General features: G+C 43.0%; 1 protein-coding gene across 3 annotated transcripts in view; it reads right to left on the bottom strand.

Moving 5' to 3' along the window:
- kansl2 (KAT8 regulatory NSL complex subunit 2) overlaps positions 1–17,428 on the bottom strand; it is a 46,053-nt gene extending 28,625 nt beyond the window's left edge. For 2 of the 3 annotated variants that reach the window (XM_028798613.2, XM_051925076.1), the window contains exons 1-2: positions 17,074–17,289; positions 4,507–4,765 (exon numbers count right to left, since the gene is read on the bottom strand). In XM_028798613.2, the coding sequence (XP_028654446.2) occupies positions 4,507–4,765; positions 17,074–17,110 (296 nt within the window). In that variant the 5' untranslated portion in view covers positions 17,111–17,289. The other variant, XM_051925075.1, reaches the window with a different exon arrangement.
- Positions 17,429–24,334: the final 6,906 nt, after the last annotated feature.

Genomic DNA, 24,334 nt, shown 5'->3' with positions numbered 1-24,334 from the left:
GACGATGTGAAGAAAGCGATGCACAAGTGGTGGTGAGGATAAGGCAAAACCTTTTAATCTGCTGGAATCCTGGCACTTCCAGGCAGGTGGCACAAGTGCATTGAGAAGGGCGGGGATGACATTGAGAAATGACAGCATCAGATTTGTGAAGGTTTGTTCTATTTTCTGATAAATCCCATTTTCTAACTTTAGCTTGACCCCCCCCCCCCCCCCCAACCATATAATAAGCTCATCCCATCCTGACAGCCAATAACATGATGCATGACAACAGTTGCTATACGAGTGCTTTCCAAGCATAGCACAGTTTCTTCCTATTCTGCTGTGGTCCATAAACCACAAGAAATCAGACAGATGAGCATCTCTTCTGTCTGTGTAGTCCAAAACACCCATGTTTCCTTATTCCTTATAGCTGCATGACATGCATTGTATTTGCAGCAGAATGCTCACTGGTTGTCAGCTCTCTGCCTCTACAAGAATCAAGCCTGTTTGATTCTGTTGGGGGCGAGTTGCAAACTGGTTGGACTGAATCACTGGAGGGGTCACATTACATGAGTGCCCGTCATGGCAACACGCCCCAACTGCAGAAGCCTCCCTAAAATTACGTAAATGAAGTGAGACTGGGGGTAAAAAAAAAAAAAATCAATCTATGAAAAACTTGTGCAATGTGACAGGGCCTTATTATTTTGAATGTACGAATTATTCCGTATCTCATTGAGCCAGTCTAGACGTGACGTACAATAGAATTCATAGCTCAGTATAAAGTCACTATAGATGCAGCGACCTTGCTGACTAGCTTTTCTGTTGCATCTCAGTTATGTACTAGTGCTGCCATCTAGTGGATCGCCACAGAATTTCTGTTCAGTTTTTTAGATGAAACACAGTCATATGAAAAAGTTTGGGAACCCCTCTCAGCCTGCATAATAATTGACTCTCCTTTCAACAAAAAAAGATAACAGTGGTATGTCTTTCATTTCCTAGGAATATCCGAGTACTGTGATGTCAAATGTCAAAAACTGGCTGTGCAAAAATGTGGGTCCCCTTGTAATTTTGCCGATTTGAATGCCTGTCACTGCTCAATGCTGATTACTTGGTTGGATGAGCTCGTTAAGCCTTGAACTTCATAGACAGGTGTGTCCAGTCATGAGATATAAAGGTATTTAAGGTGGTCAATTGCAAGTTGTCCTTCCCTTTGACTCTCCTCTGAAGAGTGACAGCATGGGATCCTCAAAGCAACTCTCCAAAGACCTGAAAACAAAGATTGTTGAGTCTCCCGGTTTAGGGGAAGGCTACAAAAAGCCATCTCAGAGGTTTAAACTGTCAGTTTCAACTGTAAGGAATGGAATCAGGAAATGGAAGGCCACAGGCACAGTTGCTGTTAAACCCAGCAGGTCTGGCAGGCCAAGAAAAATACAGGAGCGGCATATGAGCAGGATTGTGAGAATGGTGACAGACAACCCACAGATCACCTCCAAAGACCTGCAAGAACATCTTGCTGCAGATGGTGTATCTGTACATCATTCTACAATTCAGCGCAATTTGCACAAAACATCTGTATGGCAGAGTGATGAGAAAGAAGCCCTTTCTGCACTCACGCCACAAACAGAGTCGCTTGTTGTATGCCAATGCTCATTTAGACAAGCCAGATTCATTCTGGAACAAAGTGCTTTGGACTGATGAGACACAAATGGAGTTATTTGGTCATAACAAAAAGCGCTTTGCATGGCGGAAGAACACAGCATTCCAAGAAAAACACCTGCTACCTACTGTCAAATTTGGTGAAGGTTCCATCATGCTGTGTGGCTAGTTCAGGGATTGGGGCCCTTGTTAAGTCAAGGGTCGGATGAATTCAACCCAATATCAACAAATTCTTCAGGATAATGTTCAAGCATCAGTCACAAAGTTGAAGTTATGCAGGGGTTGGATATTCCAACAAGACAATGATCCAAAACACAGTTGGAAATCTACAAAGGCATTCATGCAGAGGGAGAAGTACAATGTTCTGGAATGGCCATCTGATAATCCCCTGACTTGAATATCATCGAAAATCTATGGGATGATTTGAAGCAGGCTGTCATGCTCGGTAGCCATCAAACTGAACTAGACTGGAGAGATTTTGTATGGAAGAATGGTCAGAAATACCTCCATCCAGAATCCAGTCACTCCTCAAAGGCTATAGGATAGATAGATAGGACAGCGTCTAGAAGCTCAAAGGAGCAAAAGGAGGCTTAACTAAGTATTGATGTCATATCTCTGTTGAGGTGCCCACATTTATGCACCTGTCTAATTTTATGATGATGCATATTTTCTGTTAATCCAATAAATTTAATGTCACTGCTGAAATCCTACTGTTTCCATAAGGCATGTCAGATATTAAAAGGAAGTTGCTACTTTGAAGCTCAGCCAATGAGAAACAAAAATCCAAAGAATTAAGAGGGGTTCCCTAACTTTTTCATATGACTATAGATCGTGGAAAATAGTGCTATAAACAGAGCCAGTAGTTATCTTGTCACAAAAAGGGTATAAAGGTGATGATGGTTTGAAACAAGAGTTCTAGAAAGTTGATTCAGTTCATCTGGACATAGTTCTTTTCCAGGGAGATATGTTAACATCACTCATCCAAGTGACTTCCTCAGTCTCAGTTGACTGCAGGTTTCTCCAACCTTATCAACAGTACCTTTGCATAATGACCGAAACTAGCACCACTGACTAACAATGGGCTGTGTGATCAATGATATGCAAAATTGTCCATTGATCAATGGCCACGAGTACCATTCACACAGAGCTGGGGAATGGCTACAATCACAGCATTCTAAGATGGGGAAAGATGTACCCTTAGGCCCCCTCCTCGGTTCAGAGATGGTCGTTCCTTTTTCACGTAAATGGCCTCCTTGACTCCTCGCTCAAACCAGCGTTCCTCCCTGTCCAGGATGTGCACATCTTCATCACTTGAAAGAGTGACCACTGTCCCGTAGGTGTAAACGTAAACAGACTGCAGAGTCCTGGAGTCCAAGAGTTGTTGTAAGATGAATAATTTGATAATGACAGTGATCAAGTCAGTGACAATCAATAGGATGATGTAGATCCCGTAGGCTCTGGGACTAACTGCCCTGATGGTGTCCCTTAATCGACATTCGGACACCCAGTTAGCACAAACAGTCAGTAAAAACCAAAGGTGTTGTGTGCAACAAGTGTGGACAGAGCAATGAATCTTGTTACATTTAGAGCACATGCTTCTAAGCCTGCACAATGCTTCAAAGACTTATTCAATAGCAGACTTTTAGTTAGGTTGCTGGTCAAAATAAAGTAACAGCTTTGTAATGTTTTAGACAAGTTCCCTTTTAATAAAACCGTTGATTTACATTTTTTTTTTGAACTCTGATAATAGCTTATTGTTTATCACACTGGCATAGATCTACAGTGATCCCTCGCTATATCGCGCTTCGTCTTTCGCGGCTTCACTCCATCGCGGATTTTATATGTAAGCACATTTAAATATATATTGCAGATTTTTTGCTGGTTCGTGGGTTTCTGCGGACAATGGGTCTTTTAATTTCTGGTACATGCTTCCTCAGTTGGTTTGCCCAGTTGATTTCATACAAGGGACGCTATTGGCAGATGGCTGAGAAGCTACCCAGCTTACTTTTCTCTCTCTCTTGCGCTGACTTTCTCTGATCCTGACGTAGGGGGATTGAGCAGGGGGGCTGTTCGCACACCTAGACGATACGGACGCTCGTCTAAAAATGCTGAAAGATTATCTTCACGTTGCTATCTTTTGTGCAGCTGCTTCCTGAAACGACACGCTGCACGGTGTTTCGCATACTTAAAAGCTCAAAGGGCACGTATTGATTTTTGATTGAAAAACAAACTCTGTGTTTCTCTCTCTCTCTCTGCTCCTGACGGAGGGGGTGTGAGCTGCCGCCTTCAACAGCTTTGTGCTGCGGTGCTTCGCATACTTAAAAGCCAAACAGCCCTATTGATTTGTTTGCTTTTCTCTATCTCTCTGTGACAGTCACTGCTCCTGACGCGCACTCCTTTGAAGAGGAAGATATGTTTGCATTCTTTTAATTGTGAGACGGAACTGTCATCTCTGTCTTGTCATGGAGCACAGTTTAAACTTGAAAAAGAGACAAATGTTTGTTTGCAGTGTTTGAATAACGTTCCTGTCTCTCTACAACCTCCTGTGTTTCTGCGCAAATCTGTGACCCAAGCATGACAATATAAAAATAACCATATAAACATATGGTTTGTACTTCGCGGATTTTCTTATTTCGCGGGTGGCTCTGGAACGCAACCCCCGCGATGGAGGAGGGATTACTGTATACAGCAGGATCCTGGTAATAACACATTGCTGGACCATTTTAGTTATATAGCTCTCTTCTCAAACTGTATCTCTAGAGCAAACAGTGGGTGTATCAGGTATGGACAGTCACAGGCATATGGACAAAAAGTGGCAACTAAAAGAAGCACTTCATGTCTTGTTTAATTAGCAGCTGGCGCTGGACTTACCCATCTTTTTTGTCTGGTTTAGGGGCTGCGTTGGGACACTTCCTGCCATTCTTGGTGGAGATGTAGCTGCACTGCTTGTACGGAGAGTTCTTGTCTTCCAGAATGTGCCTGATGCAGTACTCCAAGCCTTCTAGACGTGGACGGGAGCATGGCCGCTGCGAATACGAGCAGGCTAATGACTCCTGCAGCCTGGTCACAGGGGTCAGTCTCCCACGATTGGTTGGTAGCACGTGAATTCGGATTCTATTCATTCCCAAAGCTTTGTAAACATGGAAGATAAAAAGTATTATATATAAGTCATTTTCAACATTAGAAAACAAAACACACAACAGAGCAAGAATGAAATAATGAATACAAAACCCAGTTATGCCACCCAGGGTGAAGGTACAAATGCAGATCATCAAACGAAGTTACATTTTATCCAACTTATACAGGAGCAACCTATAGGCCAGACATCAACATACCACTGAATTCCTTCAGGTGAAACAAAAGCCACCACCCACAATGCCATTTTCTTCTACTGTGCCTTCTTCTTTAATTGGATGCTCCATAGTGTGTAAAAGTTACAGTACATCCAACAGACCAGAGAAGACATTGCTTTAGGCCCACTGCTTAGAGGCCTGATAGCTACACCAAGCTAACAGTCGTCAGCAGGGGCCAGAAAGAGCAGATGGTGGCAGACCCCAGCCAGTGCTCGATACAAAAGCAAATCTGCACCAGACGAGTAGGAAAACAAGACAGTAACTGTGTTCCCAGGACATAACAAAAAAATTCATTTCAAGCAGGAGATCACTTCATAGGACACAATTCCCACCTGCAGCCCCTTTCCTACCATAGGACACCTAAGCTTTAACCACCAAATACAAAAAGTACCACGTTTCCCTGAAAATAAGCCCTAGCATGATTTTTTCAGGATGCTCGTAATATAAGCCCTACTACAGTAATCCCTCGCTACTTCGCGGTTCACTTTTCGCGGATTTTATATGTAAGCATATCTAAATATATAACGCGGATTTTTCGCTGCTTCGCGGGTTTCTGTGGACAATGGGTCTTTTTACTTGCTTCCTCAGTTGGTTTGCCCAGTTGATTTCATACAAAAGATGCTATTGGCGGATGGCTGAGAAGCTACCCAATCAGAGCACGCAGTTAAGTTCCTGTGTGCTGCTGATTGGCTCAGCGACGGAGTGTTGCATTAACCAGTAAGTCTCATCTCACTCATTCAGCATTAACGTGCTACTGCTTCAGGGGCCGTGTCCAAGCACCAACAGAAGATGCAAATGATTGCAGAAAAGGTAAAAATTTTGGATATGTTGAAGGAAGGGAACAGCTACACCATTACAGCATCAATGAGTCCACGATTCTTTTTATTTAAAAAGGAGGAAAAGCATATAAGATCTACGGCCGCAATGTCCTTTAACCAGGGCGCAAAAACGAGTTGCAAGTGGACGTGATAAGGCAGTAGTCTGGATGGAATCTGCTTTAGGAATCTTTGCAACAAGGTCGACGACGTCATGACCGCCTACAAGCTGCTACGTGTACTTCGCTATACAGTAAGTGTAAACTTATCTACCGATTTCATATTGCTTAGCAGTTGTCCCTGTTATTAATAGAGTAAATGGTGGGTTGTAAACAATACAGGGAGGGTTTAAAAACGTCCAAATACACGTTAAATAATTAAATAAATATGGTGTCCCTACTTCACGGAAATTCAGTTATCGCGGTCGGCCTTGGAACCTATCTCCCACGATAAGTGAGGGATTACTGTACTCTGAAAATAAGCCAAAGTTATTATCCCACGCGGGCGCCTTTGAATGAGTGATAAATGCCCACCGCTACCGTATGTACACAGATGAAAAGGAAATAATACGCCCCCGACAAGATGAGTGCAAAAAGAAAGCTATTCTGTCGAATACAAGAAAGGAATTGTGGAGGAGCCCCAGGGCAAAAATTTTACTGCTTTCTGCAAATAGAAGAAGTTGAATATCTGAATGCACTATGAGCAGGCTACATGGACAAGAGGTGCTCATTTAAGGAAAGCTCTGTTGCTAGACATGAGATGGGGGCCAATTGTTCTAAAGGAAATGGAGTCGCAAGAAATTCATAATGGAATTCGGGGTTTGGAGAGTTATGATGATGTTCCAGAAGATGATGACATGACTGTATATGAATAAATGTAGATTTTTGTTCCAGAATTATAGGCCCACTTCATGTCTCTGCCGCTCGCATTGCAAAGGTGGGTGGAGCAAAACACAAGCTAAGGAGACGCGGTGGGATCAACTGCTGTCATGCTGCGTGTCGATCAATTTAAAAGCCTGTGCAGCAGCTGTCCTTTTGTCTCACTGCCTTGTCTTACGGGTCATTAAAGTGTCTCTGAGAAAATCACGTATCGTCTCCTTCCAAGGATTTTTTTTTAAAAAAAAAAGATTTTTTTTTAATAAGAGAGAGAAATGTACATTTTTGTTCATGGAAAAACAAGACATCCCCTGAAAATAAGCCATAGCGCATCTTTTGGAGGAAAAAATTAATATAAAACCCTGTCTTATTTATTTTTCGGGAGAAACACGGTAGATATAAAGCTATTTGGGGGAACACTGGGGACTAAACCAGGAATTCTTAAAGTATGGGTCCCGAGTCACTGTTGTATTTAATGTGAATGGGTCACAAAATAGCTTGCAACATCATAACAACAACTGTTACTCTGCCCACATTCAACAACGTGTCACACTCAACGGATTTCAGAGATCCAACGCTGGTAGTGATTTAGCAGCAGAGGTACGCAGTGACACTTTTGGTAAAATAAAGCATTAATAACTCAGACATACAGGGGGAGTCAAAATTATGTTAACATTTGAATGGCGGAAATAATTTATTCACAAAATATACTTCATACATGCAAAACGATTTACAGGAACGTCTCATCCTGGTCGCCATCACGTTCAACACCTGTACCATGCGTGGCACGTAAATTGTCCACAAAATTTGTATACAGGCAGTTCCCGGGTTACATACGAGATAGGGACTGTAGGTTTGTACCCAAGTTGAATTTGTATGTAAGTCGGAACAGGTACATTATTTTAATAAATGCTATTGTTGACCGACTGTAACCAAGTGCTCTGCCAATGAATGATGGAGTTTCACCTCTTTCTGACCTTTTTATTATTTCTACTTTATTTTCCATGGTGATGGTTTTTCTCTTCTTTACTGTATCACCAGCACTTGCATCAGATTTGTGTTTCAGAAACATTCTTGAAGGGTGAAGACAAAAGGTTAAGATGAGCTCCTCTGCACAGCACTGTACAGCTATCACAGCAGGCAGGCATCCCTCGTCAGCATGCCTGATGTACTGACAAGAGACAACTTCCTGCTATGTATGTAACAGTACAAGAAGGCTTGCTATTGAGAATGAATGGGGGCGGCGAGGGGCGGTTCATCACCAGCCCACCACAGTCACCTCCACTACAGTATGCTGCCTGCAGCGTCCGACCACTGAGAATGAACACAGTGCGGCCAAAGGCGGGTAGTGAATCGCCCAACCCCAATTCAACAGGCAGCCATCCGAGGCACACTACAATGCTACCCCCTGCCACCCCGGTCAGCCACAACCAGGTCACCACTGCAGCATTACCAGCTGTGTGTGCTGGGCGGGCAGTGAAACGCCCCCCTCCGCTCCATCCAGCCTGCGTCCAGTCAGGAGCAGTAGCTGCGGCAGTGTAGTGGGCGGGCAGCAAACCATCATCCTGCACACGAGCGATAGCTGTGGCCCCGGGTCACCGCTTGCCCCCAGGAGCTGCCCGAGGGACACTACACTGCGAAAGCAGCGAAATTGCCCCCCTCCAGCCACCGCTTGCAGCATCCCCAGGCCGAAGATGAAGGAGCAGCAGTTACTGAGGCGCATGCGTTGCAGCTGTGTCCTCGTTCGTAAGTCGTAGGTCGGATGTCCATAACCTGGGGACTACCTGTACAAGTATATACATAGAACTACCATTAGTGTTAACATAAATTTTGACTCGCCCTGTATTTGAAGAGCCTCATCTTCGACATGAAACGGAGGAGAGGTTTCTAACACTTAATGCAGATAATAACAGCACATTTGCACATACAAATGAGTACATACACCCCACAAGGTTTTCATTTGGGCTGAATTTAAATCAATTTAAATAATAACTTCCTTTTTTTAAATTTTAAAAGAACTTACTAACAAAGTGAGCTAGCTTTCACATGGATGAGTATGTATCTGGCATCACCGACAAAGAGGCATAGCACAGTATTGACCCCTACTGCACACCCAGCCTACCTGGAAAGGGGTCTCTCTCTGAACTGCCTTTCCTAAGGTTTCTTCCATTTTTTTTTCCCTACAAGGGTTATTTTTTTGGGAGTTCTTCCTTGTCTTCTTTGAGTGTCGAGGCTGGGGGCCTGTCAAGAGGCACGGCCTGTTAAAGCCCATTGCAGCACTTCTTGTGTGATTTTGGGCTACACAAAAATAAATTATATTGCATTCACTATTTTCAATTTAGTGTTAGGCTTTTGTTGCACGTACCACTAAATGTGACCAGCAGTGCATGCAGCAAACACATAAGCCACCACAGCAGCAGCAGTCCATTTAGCCAAGCGGTACAACTCAGTGCTTACAAGTCTTGAAGATGCCACACAGCTGTAATGTCTCAGGGAGTGTAGCGATTTTGGATGAGCAATTCCAAAGCAGAGATGGCATGTTAAAGTATAAAGTCGATTAACTATACATTTCTGTGGTTCAGACTATTTTAAATATTTTAAATATTGTACTGTACCTGTTGAACATCAATTACTTATTAAACAAAAGTTGAGACAAGGGATTCTTCAAGTATGGGTCCTGTCTCACTGTTGTATTTAACGTGAGTCAGTCCACAAACAGCTTGCAAAGCAAATCGCCAAGGGCTGTTTACGCACGCAACATTTTTGCGACGATTGTCCTCGATTCCACTGGGAATTGACAAATCGGTGGCAACTCTCCAATGGGACACCTCTCACCCCTGCCGTGATTCTACAAGGGGGAAGCAATCTCACTCTGATGATCATTGGCAATTCTACAAGTGGGCGACAACAAAGAAACCCTGGTATAAACTACTCGGGTCTAGTCCTCCACCACTAAATCGTGTTACCTGGGCTTAATTCTCTGTGGGAAACTCGGATTTGTAGCACTTTACGCTTTTTTCTTAAAACCTCAGGACACTTGCTAAGGGCAGATTTCGCACATATGTTAGGAAGTCTCTCTTTAGAACATTAGAACAATCTCAACGAGAACAGGCCATTCAGCCTATTTCTCTCTATTATAATAAAAAAATCTTGGGTTGATAACGTGATCTTCTCGGAAAGACACTTTGACGTCCCGCAAGACTAGACTTTACAACCTTTGGGAGCAGGACCCGTGAGACGGCGACTTTTGCACATCACGCCGTACTTACAAACAATTTAAAACAAGATCACGGACATCTAACCTCTCAGCTGTTGGAATGCTTTTGACAGACACACTTCATGTGCTCCCAGCTCTTAAAAATGTTATACGTTCTAGATGGCACGTCAACGACTAAGCGAAGAAGAAAGAGCAGCGCGTCAAAAAGAGACACGAAATCATTGGAGAGAAAAGACTACAAAAAAGAACAAAAATAATCAATGTGCAAATTCAGAAGATAAGGAAAGTAATCATCAGCCCGGACCAAGTGGAACTGAAAACCATGCAGGTCCAATCGGGGACAGAAAGACTTAATAATAATAATAAATTTTATTTATAGGGCACTTTATATTATCAGTAAATCTCAAAGTGCTACATAAAAAGTTTAAACAAAGGCAAAGCAAGATAAAAACAGATAATTATTGCATTCTTGTTAATAAGCTTTCCTAAATAGAAAAGTCTTTTAATAGACTTAATAGATCAACAGACTTCATAAAGATGTTCAAAAATGTTGGAGCGATACACATGCAGAGCAAGTTTGAGATTATGAAAGTAGGAAAATTCGAAAGTATATATAAAAAAAAAAAAAAAAAGATAATAAAGATCGCAAACAAACGGAAATTATTACATAACTGACCATACGCTAGGAGTATCTGGTCGTGCAACAAATAAAGTTACTACAAGTTTCATTTAGAAGAAACCACAATTCAGTCAGGCGTATATTTTAGATCATGGAGAAATGATGCAACATGGAATCAAAAGAGTATGTAACAATTCCCATGAAAACAACATAGCAGTAGAGTGCTGTACCGTGTTAGCCATAGATTGATACAAGAGAAAGTAGGGTGAAATGACCCCTTTTATTGGCTAACTAAATAGATTACAAATACAAGCTTTCGAGGCAGCTAAGGCCCCTTCATCAGGCAAAGTGTAACCTTGGTCAAGAAGAAGAGATCGCTGTCCAAGTGGGCTAACTTCTTCCATCGGGTTTTCAGTTCCATGTGTCCATGGAATGTCCATTCAGTCCATTAAAATAACAGACTCCTTAAATTGTATATCCAGTTAACCAAACTCGGGAGGGGTAGGCACGTTAAGCCCCTGGTCTTCAAAAAAAAAAAAAAAAAAAATCAAGTTGAGTTTTGAAAGACCCTAAAGTCCTCCTGTCTACCACACTACTTGGTCTCTTATTCCAAGTGTCTATCGTTCTTTGTGTAAAGAAAACATTCCTAAAGTTTGTGTGAAATTTCCCTCTCTCAAGTTCCTAGCTGTGTCCCCGTGTTCTTGATGAACTCATTTTAAAGTCACCATCTCAGTCCACTGCACTAATTCCTTTCATCATTTTAAACACTTCAGTCAGGTCTCCTCTTCATCACTGTAAAGGCTCAACTCTTTTAATCTTCATAACTCACCCCCTGTAGCCTTCAATCAGCCTCGTCGCTCTTCTCTGGACTTTCTCCACTGCTGCCGTGTCTTTATGGAGTCATAAACTGACCACAGGACTCCAGATGAGGCCTCACACCAGTGTGTTATAAAGCTTGAGCTGAACCTCCTGGGACTTGTACTGCACACATCAAGGCGCTATATAACCTGACATTCTGTTAGAACATTAGAAAAATGTGGGGGAGAATAGGCCATTCAGCCCAAAAATCTCACCAGTCCTGTCCACTTCATTCTTCTAAAATGACATCACATCAAGTTTTGAAGATCCCTGAAGTCCTCCTGTCTACCACACTACTTGGTATCTTATTCCAGGTGTCTGTGGCTTTCTGTGTAAATAAAAGCTTCCTAATGTTTGTGCCAAGTTTACCCTTCACAAGTTTCCAGCTGTGTCCCCGTGTTCTTGAGGACCTCATTTTAAAGTCAGCGTCTCGATCCACTGCACTAATTTTCCCTTCATAAGTTTTACACACTTCAATCATGTCCCCTCTTGATCTTCTTTTGCTTTCTTAACACAGAAAACTAAAAACACATGGGATAAAATACCAAGTGGTGTTGTGGAGAGTAGGACTCGATTGACTTTCATATCTCAACTTGAAGTCAGTTTAGAAAATGTCAGTAAACAGGATGGATGACCATGTTGGGATGGACAGCATGTTCTCATCAAAATTTTATCAATTTACGACAGTGTACCCAACCTTATTTTTCTGTGGTGGCACACTTTTTGTAACCAAAAACATCCCAAAGTACAGTACTACTCTACTAACCAGAAACATATCTCATACACATGCTCAACTGTCTAAAGCGGTAAGACTACCGGAAAAACTCAAAAGCAGGTCCAAGATCAGTGTTCACAGGCACAGCACTTACTGGGCACTTTGCTGGCATCTCCCAGCTGCTTCCTCCTTTTACCGGTTTTTAAGTACACTGTTTAACATAATATAAGCGTGGTTTTTAAAAAGTTTTTTTTTTTTTTTATATATATTTTTTCAACTGTAAAGATCAGAGTTGCCCTCGCTGACCTGGTCTGACAGACTGCAAGCTTTGGTTTCCGATGAATTGTCCACAATTGAAAAGGTTTCCTATAAAACCCTATTGGAAGTATAAATGTGTGTCTTATGTGCGGATAGTACATTGCCCGTTTTAAAAATAAAAACCAAATACAAGGGAAAAACACTCTTCTGTAGCATCAGATTATACACTGGCATTTGACGGCATCAAACAACGAACGGCAAATGTGAATAATGATGTCGCTGGTGCCGTGTGTGCTCACTTGTTGTTCAGCTTTATAATCATCAAGACACTATATAAAAGCAGTCGGGATTGTCCTTCCCTCCCGTGAGTGCAAAGCGTTGCGGTATTCCGCTTATCACAGACTTACTACTTGCGGCTTGTGGTACGAACGAAGCGATGCGATGTGAGCAGAGTTCTGGTGCTCCCATCGTTCCCTTGCTTTTGTGCGAGTTCTTGGAGATTAGGTAGGCTATTTTTAGATTTGCATACAAAGAAATTTTGTCCTGCCTTACTTCTTCTAACTTGGTCACTTTATTAGCAGTCATTCATTGACTTTTGCGATACGACATTTTCAAGAGCAAAGCGCTCTGAGGACACAGTTGTCCATGTAGTGGACACTCCACAACAGGGAAAACTGATAAAAGGCACTAATAGAGTTTTCACACCGAATATAGTATTCAAGGAAGTTTTATAGAACAAAAGTTTAAATTTCGTCGCAAAAATAACAAACTACGAGTATTAAAGTAATGCGGCTCAGATTCAATATAACCAAATTAATGAGTTGTGGTACATGAATTTTATTTTTCACTGTATAAAATATCAAATTTATCTACATATTGAATTGCCTTAAGAAGTGGTTGACTTAAAAGTCGGTTGCCTTAAAAGGCGGGTGAGCCTAGTGATAGTGTAAGTGCTGATGGAAGTTTGAAAGAAATGGCAACTACGTTTATGAAATAAATAAACAGCATGTTGCACTCCATCAATACCACTACCATGGGAAGAGCTCAGAACAAAGAGCCACAGGAGATGCAGATTTCAGGGCTCAAAACACTCAAAGCAACAAATCTGCCGAACGACACCAGCAGATACACAGATGAGGCCGCACAACAGACACTTTCTGACTGCATGTCTAAAAAAATAATTAAAAAAAAAAACAGAACATTACAGTCAAATTGGAAATGCAAATGCAACATTTTTACACATCGTGCATCCACAGACTACAATGCTTACCTAACATCTATTTGCGGTTGTGTCACATGCGATTCAATCATCAAATTGACAAATATATTGTAGCAGACAAGAGGGTCTTCTCAAAAGCACAGTAGCTGCGGTGGTCAACGTGTGTGTGTGTGTGTCCGTCTACACTGTCGCAGCACCCATTACAGCAAGCAAATTATGAAGCTTCAGTTACCTTGTGCTCCTAAACTCCTGAATGGTCATTTTTGTTTGCCTTTTGTCCAAGTATCTTTTGCTCTCCCCCCAGCAATGGTTTTACCATACCATACCATTTTTATTTGTTAAGCACTTAAAAACACAGCATTACAACTGACCGAAGCGCTGTACAGTTAAAACGAGCAAGACTAAAAGCAAAATATTAAAAACAAACATTAAGAGAGAATTAAAACAGAGACACTAAAAACAGGTCAGGGGACCCAATAAAACAGAGAAATAGCAAAAAGCAAGTGGAAATAAGACAGGTTAAGAATTAAAAGCCAATGTGAAGAAGTGCGTTTTTAGGTGTGATTTGAATGTGGCGACTGAAGCGGCTTGCCTAACCACTAAAGGTAAGGAGTTCCAGAGCCGAGGTGCACCGACGGAAAAAGCCCTTTCACCACGAACTTTAAAACGTGCCTTGGGAACGGTTAGGAGCAGCTGATCTGCAGATCTAAGAACACGAGGGGGATTGTGACGATGGAGCAAGACACTCAAGTAGGCAGGGGCGAGACCATTTAGTGCCTTATAGGTTAAGAGGAGTATCTTAAAATCAATTCTGAAGCTAACCGGCAGCCAGCGTAGGGTTTTTACAATCGGTGTAATGTGTTGGCTTCTGTTGCTTCCAGTTAAAAGCCTTGCAGCCGCATTTTGAACCAATTGGAGTCTAGAAAGAGTGGCTTTACTAATACCATATAGGCAGGAATTAGAATAGTCGAGCTGGGACGTAATGAATGCATGGATTACCGATTCCAGGAGGTGGTAAGGCAGAATTGGTTTGAGTTTGGCAATTCGCCCGAGATGGAAAAAGCAGGATTTTACTGTGCTGTTGACTTGAGCATCCATTTTCAGGACCGTATCCATTTTGATTCCAAGATTGGAAACAGACGAAGTTACTGGAATGGGAAGAAAGTCGAGGCCAAGGGGTAGGGTCTGTTTGCGGTCAGGACTAAAAACAATGACCTCGGTTTTTGAATCGTTCAGGTGAAGGAAGTTTACAGCCAGCCAGTCCTTAATGTCAGATAAGCAGTCGAGAAGAGGTTTAGTGGAGTCAGTTGACTTGAGGGAGAATGGCAGTCATCAGCATATAGGTGATACGAGATTGCATGTTTTCTAAAAATTGCACCTAAAGGCAGGATGTAAATTGAAAAAAGTAGTGGCCCCAAAATGGAACCCTGGGGGACACCACATGGGAGTGGGACTGATTCAGATGAAAAATCGTCTAGCATGACTCTAAGAGTCCTGTTGCAGAAATAGGACCTGAACCAGTCAAGGGCTAAGCCAGATACACCAGCCCAGGATTCAAGTTTTAAACACAAAGACTAGAGAAACCGGGACTGGGTGTTTCAGGAATAAGCACTGGGGGATGTAGCCTTTACAGCAGGGGTCCTCAATCACAGTCCTGGGGGGCCACAGTGGCTGCAGGTTTTTGCTCCAACCCAAATTGCTTAATAAGAAGCACTTAATTGCTCAAGTAACTCTTCTGCTTCACTTTAGTTGTCTCGCTTGTTAAGATTTTGAACCCTTATTGCTCATTTTAGTCTTAAACAGCTGTATTCTTGGTTTTTAACTGCTATTTATCAATAACATGCAAATAACAAAAGTGACCAGCATTTCTGCATTTAGCCGGTTACCTTTTACACCTGTGTGTATTTATAATGCACGATTGGGTTTAATTAAATACTTGGAAGGAAAATGGAGAAAAAAAGACTGAGAATTACCGGTACTCCTCCAGTTTAGCCTTAGAAAGGGGAAGAAAACCCAGGATATGAGAATGGCCTGACATAGCAGAGTTAAAGCACTAACAAGCCATGGAATTAAATTATTGGCAAGAATTGCTTTCTAATTAAGTAACCGGGTTAGAACAAAACCCTGCTGCCCTCTAGGACTGTGACTGAGGACCGCTGCTTTACAGCATTGCATTTCGCCGCTGTTGACTTCACACTTGTCCCCAGATGTGAATTCTCGTTTGAGAATCACGTCTGGCTCCGCGAGACTACCTCCGATGCAACAGTAGCCGACGCCCTCACCCCGTGTCTCCCACTCAAACTAGCACAAAATCGGATAAATGACACGCAGAGTCGGACCGCTGACAAGGAACAATTCAACAAAGGCAACTTATAGGAGATCGTTCCTCCCCCACACTATGCGACTCTTCAGTTCCACTCTGGGGGGGTTTAAACGTTAACATTATACAAAGTTATTGTCCGTTATACAGTATCTGCATTATTATCACTCTTTAATGTTTATCAATATGCTGCTGCTGGAGTATGTGAATTTCCCCTTGGGATTAATAAAGTATCTAAAACGCGCAAGACGGCTACTGTCTGTGTTCCAGTTCTCGTTCTCTCCATTTACTAAGTTCAACGAAAAGCACTCGGACTGAACGGTTGGACTCGCTACAATTTCACTATGCATTATTAATTTTTTTTTGAAAACATACAACACACCATTACAATTGTGGTCTAAAATTAAATCTAAAAAAACGTCAACACTGGCCCGATGGTTTGCACTGCGAGGTTTCACTGCCAAGCGTGTATGCGGTCCTACGCTAGCGCACACGCAGCCCACCCTGCAGCCAAATGATTATTCTGTACATAACGGACATTGTCTTAAATGCCGACTCTCCCAGTTCTCCTCGGTTCAAACCATTCCTCAGCCCCGGTTTTTCCGTGTGGTTTGAAACCGGAGTCTATCCCGGCAGCACTGAGCGTAAAGCAGGATCTACTTACTGGATGAGGTGCAACCCCATCGCTGGTCACACACACACAGATAACCCCATACCAAACCAATAAGACCACACAACTAAATTAAGGTGCAAGTCTCTAAAATAGGAGAGGAAAAAAACATGCAAACGCCGTGGGAATTTCTGAAATCCAAACACCGAGGGAATCTGCGAACCCCACCCAGCAACAACAGCGCTAACGGCTGCGCCGATGCTGGTCTATTGCACAGTCTTACGCTTATTGCGCACGCGTCCCTTCCACCGCGTGGCGTTGGGCTCGACAGTCATGCAGTCAAAGCCAGTCCACCCGCCGTCGATCATTTCGGTTTCAATGCTTTGTTTTTTTTTTTTTTTTAAACACTGCAGTATCTTCTAAATTGTTATCGAATTTTAAGCACACACGAAACACTACTATCTTCCATAAGATTTCTTAATTCCGCGCCCTCCCTTTTTCTAAACAGCTTTTCCTTACTGTAAAGCGCCACTCAAACACGCGTGCATCGAGAAGCCAAACTCATACAAAGACTGGCACCTTTAACCGCCGCTCTGGGTAAAAGCGAGCCGGCCATTTTGTTGCTGCACCACAAACAGCCACCTCCAGTCGAGTCAGGTACAAAAGGCTACTCTTCTCCAAATAAGCAGCTCATGGCCCCAAAGCGAGACGCCTTCCAGTAACTGCGACCAAATATAATAAAAGGGCAAACCTGCTGGTTTCCCACCATACAACATGAGCACTGTACCCCATGCATCTTACCTCTTCAACTCGCCGTTCTCAAATGCTGCAACAGTTCAGAAAACTCGATACAAGCCCCGCCCCCTGGAAAGTTCTATTGGGCCAGCTACACAATGATGAAATTATGATTGGACTGAATAGACGTCATTTACATCAGTTCTTTGCGCGTATTGGCTGGTATGTAGCAATGTAAAGACAGATGAGCGGTGGACGTCCATGACGTCCGTACGTGTTGCGTCACTACGACCACCGCCAAGACAGGCTGGATCTCACCGTAATGCTGCACGTGAAAAAGCTGGCGGCGCAGCGCAAAGCCTTGAGACGACCTTGCAGCGTCAGTTTTTCAGGGTTAATTAATGTTTTCCGTAGCGACATCAGGGATCGGCTCTGAGCCCTTTCTTATTTGTAATGGTGATGGACAGGTTGAAAGACGAGATTAGACAGGAGTCCCAATGGACTGTGATGTTTGCTGATGACATTGTGATCTGTAGTGAGAGTAGGGAGCAGGTTGAGTAGACCCTGGAGAGGTGGAGATATGAGAGGAGAGGAATGAAGGTCAGTAGGAACAATACAGAATACATATGTGTGTGAATGTGAGGAAGGTCAGTGGAATGGTGAGGATGCAGGGAGTAGAGTTGGCGAAGGTGGAGGAGTTTAAATACTTGGGATCAACAGTACAGAGCAATGGGGATTGTGGAAGAGAAGTGAAAAAGAGAGTAAAGGCAGGGTGGAGTGGGTGGAGAAGAGTGTCAGGAGTGATTTTTGACAGCCGGCTACCAGCAAGAGTGAAAGGAAAGGTCTGCAGGATGGCAGTGAGACCAGCTGTGTGATATGGGCTGGAGACGGTGGCACAGGAGACAGAGCTGGAGGTGGCAGAGTTAAAGATGTTAAGATTTGCATTGGGTGTGACGAGGATGGACAGGATTAGAAATGAGGACATTAGAGGGTCAGCTCAGGTGGGACGGTTGGGAGACAAAGTCAGAGAGGCGAGATTGTGTTGGTTTGGACCTGTGCAGAGCAGAGATGAGGGGTATATTGGGAGAAGGGTACTAAGGATAGAGCTGCCTGGCAAGAAGAGAAGAGGAAGTTATAGGAGAAGGTTTATGGATGTGGTGAGAGAGGACATTAGAACATTAGAACACTCTGGATGAGAACAGGCCATTCAGCCCAACAAAGCTCGCCAGTCCTATCCACTTCTTTCTTCCAAAAAAGTATCAAGTCGAGTTTTGAAAGTCCCTAAACTCTTACTGTCTACCACACTACTTGGTCTCTTATTCCAAGTGTCTATCATTCTTTGTGTAAAGAAAAACCCCCTAATGTTCGTTTGAAATTTATCCTTAACAAGTTTCCAACTGTGTCCCCATGTTCTTGATGAACTCATTTTAAAATAACAGTCTCGATCCACTGTACTAATTCCTTTCATTATTTTAAACACTTCAATCATGTCATCTCTTAATCTTCTTTTGCTTAAACTGTAAAGGTTCAGCTCTTTTAATCTTCATAACTCACCCCCTGTAGCCCTCAATCAGCCTCGTCGCTCTTCTCTGGACTCTCTCATGTGCTGCTGTGTCTTTATGGAGTCATAAACTGACCACAGGACTCCAGATGAGGCTTCACCAGTGTGTTATAAAGCTTGAGCAGACCCTCCTGGGACTTGTACTCCACACATCAAGGCGCTATATAACCTGACATTCTGTTAGCCTTCTTAATGGCTTCTGAACACTGCCTGGCAGTTGATAGAGCCGAGACCTTTGTGACTCCATCCATCCATCCATTTTCCAACCCGCTAAATCCAAACACAGGGTCACGGGGGTCTGCTGGAGCCAATCCCAGCCAACACAGGGCACAAGGCAGGGAACCAATCCCGGGCAGGGTGCCAACCCACTGCAGGACACACACAAACACACCCACACACCAAGCACACACTAGGGCTAATTTAGAATCACCAATCCACCTAACCTGCATGTCTTTGGACTGTGGGAGGAAACCGGAGCGCCCGGAGGAAACCCACGCAGACACGGGGAGAACATGCAAACTCCACGCAAGGTGGACCCGGGAAGCGAATCCAGGTCTCCTAACTGCGAGGCAGCAGCGCTACCCACTGCACCACCGTGCCGCCCACCTCTGTGACTCCTAAATCCTTTTCATAAGATGGACTTTCGATTTTTAGATCTCCCATTTTGTATTCAAACTTAAAGCTGGAGATCAAAACTGCACACAGTGAGCAGACCCTCCTGGGACTTGTACTCCACACATCAAGGTGCTATATAACCTGAAATTCTGTTAGCCTTCTTAATGGCCTCTGAATACTGTCTGGAAGTTGATAGCTTAGAGTTCACTGCGACTCCTAAATCCTTCTCATAAGGTGGACTCTCGATGTTCAGACCTCCCATTGTGTTTTCAGACCTAAACCTGCAGACCAAAACTTCACACAGGACTCCAGATGAGGAGTCCTCACCAGTGTGTTATAAAGTGTGAGCAGAACCTCCTGGGACTTGTACTCCACACATCAAGGCGCTATATAACCTGACATTCTGTTAGCCTTCTTAATGGCTTCTGAACACTGTCTGACAGTCGATAGCTTAGAGTCCACTATGACTCCTAAATCCTTCTCGTAAGGCGGACTCTCGATTACCCTAGTATTTATTTCAGATTTGTACTTACATACAACTGTCATACAACTATACATGAACAGTCATCAAAAAACGGGGAAGGGTTCATTGTATGTCAGCAGACGTAGCCAATAAATGTGATTCTGATACTGATGTTCACTATGGAAAACCTTCTTCTTTTGGCTGTTCCTGTTAGGACTCACCTCAGCGGATCATCTTTCTCCATATCTTCCTGTCCTCGTCATCTTGTTCTGTTACCCCCATCACCTGCATGTCTTCTTTGGAACTTTGGTAGAGCTAATTTTGAGCAGATGCGACAATGTCTAAGTAGGATACACTGGAATAAGCTTTTAAGTGTGGAGACGGTCGAGGAGCAGTGGAACAGGTTTAAAAATGTTTTACATGAAATGCAGGACAGAGACATACCTAAATTTGGAATTAATAGGAAACTAAAAAAAACTCCATGGTGGATTAATAAAGATTTAAAAAAGAAATTGCAAAGGAAAAAATTTCTTTATAAGGCGTATAAGACTAATGACTGCAAAGTGAATCGCAGCGCGTATGAGAACATGAGGGGAACCATTAAGAAGGATATCAGGGAGGCTAAAAGACAGTTGGAGAGGAATATAGCAGATAAGGCGAAAGACGACCCTAAGAGATTCTTTCATTATTTTAGAAGTAAAAGAACAGACAAGGAGGAGGTCAAGTGCATCAGAAATAGTAAAGGGGAATTAAAAGACACAGACAGTGAAATAGCAGATGCCCTAAACTTACATTTTTCTGAGGTGTTTACAACTGAGCAAGTGGATAATCTCAGAGCAGTAACAGGGACTACTAAGGAGGTACTGAGGGATTTGGAAATTGTAGAGGGAGAAGAGCTGCTGAGATTAAATAAGCTGAAATCAAACAAATCACCAGGACCAGATAATATTTACCCTCGAGTTTTAAGGAGGCTAACAAGTATAGATATAAACCCTTAACACATATTTTTAGGAAGTCACTGTGCACTGGAGAGATTCCGATAGACTGGAAAATGGCAAATATCATCCCATTATATAAAAAGGGTGACAGGGCAGATCCAAACAACTAGAGGACAGTAAGCTTAACGTGCATCACAGGAAAATTGCAACAAATGGTGATTTTTCCTATGAAGTCAGTAGATGGATTGGGAGAGCATGGGGGGTCATGAGGTTACTGGAAAGTGGTCTGTGGTACTCCTGATATCTCTGAAAAAGGATGAAGGTCCAAGTCTTTAGGGTCCTGGTGCTTCCTGTCTTGCTATATGGTTGCGAGACATGGACGCTATCCATTGACCTGAGACAAAGGCCGAGCTCCTTCATCACTGTGTCTCTCCGGAAAATCCTTGGGTACCGTTGGTTTGACTTTGTGCTGGTCATGGAGTCCCAAATGAGGCACATTACCTGCATTGTGAAGGAGCGTCAGTTACGGCACTACGGCCATGTGGCACGTTTCCCCGAGGGTGATCTGGCTTGTAGGATCCTCATTGTTGGGGACCCAAGTGGTTGGACCAGGCCAAGGGGTCGCCCACGTAACACCTGGCTGTGACAGATAGAGGGTCATTTCCAGAGGCCGTGTCTGCCTGGGGGGTTACCAATCGGGATCCCAAGTTGTTTCGTCGTGTAGTAGGTGCATGCTCCCCAACTTGACTTGACTTGATAATACTTTCCCGATACTTTGTATATGAGAAAGTAAATAACATGAAATAATGAGTAAGAACATACCTGATATTTATAAAAACACACAAAGGATCTACAAAGGAAATGCTAAACAAACTCTCATGGCTCTGCAGCCGCACTGTAATGATGAACACTCACCTTCATTCTTCTCCCATTGAGTCTTGAAAAGTGGAAAAGCATGGAGCACGGCTTTTGGAGTACAATTGTAACCAAGAGGAAATCAGAATAACCCTACAGGAACAGCCACACTTCAACGAGAGCCACTTGAACTGATGTCAGGCGTATACTAACCACTATTTAACATGAGACTTATTAGAACATTAGAACAATCGGGACGAGAAAAGGCCATTCAGCTCAACAAAGCTCGCCAGTCCTGTCCACTTATTTCTTCCAAAAAAACATCAAGTCGAGTTTTGAAAGTCCCTAAAGTCCTCCTGTCCACCACACTACTTGGTCTATTATTCCAAGTGTCTATCGTTCTTTGTGTGAAGAAAAACTTCCTAATGTTTGTGTAAATTTCCACTTCACAAGTTTCCAACTGTGTCCTCATGTTCTTGATGAACTCATTTTAAAGTCACCGTCTGATCCACTGCACTAATTCCCTTCCTCATTTTAAACACTTCAGTCAGGTCTCCTCTTCATCACTGTAAAGGCTCAACTCTTTTAATCTTCATAACTCACCCCCTGTAGCCCTCAATCAGCCTCGTCACTCTTCTCTGGACTTTCTCCAGTGCTGCTGTGTCTTTATGGAGTCATAAACTGACCAGAGGACTCCAGATGAGGCCTCACCAGTGTGTTATAAAGCTTGAGCAGAACCTCCTGTGACTTGTACTCCACACATCAAGGCGCTATATAACCTGACATTCTGTTAGCCTTCTTAATGACTTCCGAACACTGTCTGTCTGATAGTCCACTATGAGTCCTAAATCCTTCTCATAAGGTGGACTCTCGATTTTCAGACCCCCATTGTGTATTCAGACCTCACATGTTTACTTCCTATGTGTAATTCTTTACATTCACTGACATTAAATTTCATCTGCCACTAATCTGCCCAAGCCGGTCAGAAACTGCACTCGTTAAAGTAGTCAATGACTTGTGGGTAAATGCAGACAGAGGCCATTTATCTGTTCTCATCCTCTTAGATCTGAGTGCCACATTTGATACCATCCATCCATCCATTTTCCAACCCGTTGAATCCAAACACAGGGTCACGGGGGTCTGCTGGAGCCAATCCCAGCCAACACAGGGCACAAGGCAGGAACCAATCCCGGGCAGGGTGCCAATCCACCACAGCATTTGATACCATTTATCACAATATTCTTAGAAATTGACAAATTCAGTGGGTGGGCCTCTCTGGCAGCGTCTTAAATTGGTTTGAGTCCTACCTGGTAGGTAGAAAATTCTTTGTTAGTTGTGGTAATTATACTTCAAAGACACATGATGTTCAATATGGTGGTCTACAAGGCTCTATCCAGGGTCCGCTGCTCTTTTCGATCTCCATGCTTCCATTAGGTCAGATTATCTCGGGACATAACGTGAGCTACCACAGCTCTGCTGACGACACACAGCTGTATTTATCAATAGCGCCTGATGACCCCGACTCTCTTGATTCACTGACACAATGTCTGTCTTATGTTTCTGAATGGATGAGTAGTAATTTTCTCAAACTAAATAAGGAGAAAACAGAAATTTTAGTGATTGGCAATAATGGATATAATGAGGTTATTAGAAATAAACTTGCTGCATTGGGATTAAAAATCAAGATGGAGGTAAAGAATTTAGGGGTAACTATTGACTCTGACCTGAATTTTAAATCCCATATTAATCAGATTACTAGGACAGCATTTTTTTACTTAAGAAATATAACAAAAATTAGACCCCTTATATCATTGAAAGATGATGAGAAATGAGTTGATGCTTTTGTTTTCAGTTGACTAGATCACTGTAACGCTTTCCTCTCAGGACCACCCAAAAAAAGACATCAATCGATTACAACGAGTGCAGAATGCAGCTGCTAGAATCTTAACTCGGAAAAGAAAATCCGAGCACATCACCCCAGTTCTGATGTCACTACACTGGTTACCGGTGCCATTTAGAATTGACTTTAAAATACTGCTGATGGTTTACAAAGCCTTCAATAATCTGCTCCATCTTATATTTCGGAATGTCTTACGCCTTACACTCCAAATCGTAACCTCAGATCTTCAAATGAGGGTTTGCTTAGAATTCCAAGAGCTAAACTTAAAAGAAGTGGTGAGATGGATGGCCTTCTGCTGTTAGGCACCTAAAATCTGGAAGAGCTGACCGATAGAAATTCACCAGGCTAATATGGTGGAGCACTTCAGAACACTGCTGAAAACTCATTACTGTAACATGGCTTTCTCAGAGCTTCATCTTAGTTTACTGGTCTGTATATTCAATTAATTATCATTATTATTCCTAGTGGCCTGCGGTGGGCTGGCGCCCTGCCCTGTATTGACTGAGATTAGCTCCAGCAGACCCCCGTGACCCTGTGTTCAGATATAGCGGGTTGGATAATGGGTGGATGGATGGATTCCTAGTGGCTTCATAATCCGTACTAACTCCTACTTTCTCTTCAGTTCCTTCTCCGGTTTTCTGTAATGCTGATCTGCATCCCCACCACCTGATCAAAGCACCGTGATGTTCCTACATTGATGGATTAAAGGCCAGAAGTCCACATGGCCGTCATCATCAAGTTCTTCCATGTGAGCCCTGAATACCATGAGGACT

The sequence above is a fragment of the Erpetoichthys calabaricus genome, chromosome 3 (assembly GCF_900747795.2).
Source record: "Erpetoichthys calabaricus chromosome 3, fErpCal1.3, whole genome shotgun sequence".
Taxonomy (NCBI): Eukaryota; Metazoa; Chordata; class Cladistia; order Polypteriformes; family Polypteridae; genus Erpetoichthys; species Erpetoichthys calabaricus.
Note: the sequence above shows the minus strand (reverse complement) of the source record. Positions and strands in the feature narration are given on the sequence as shown.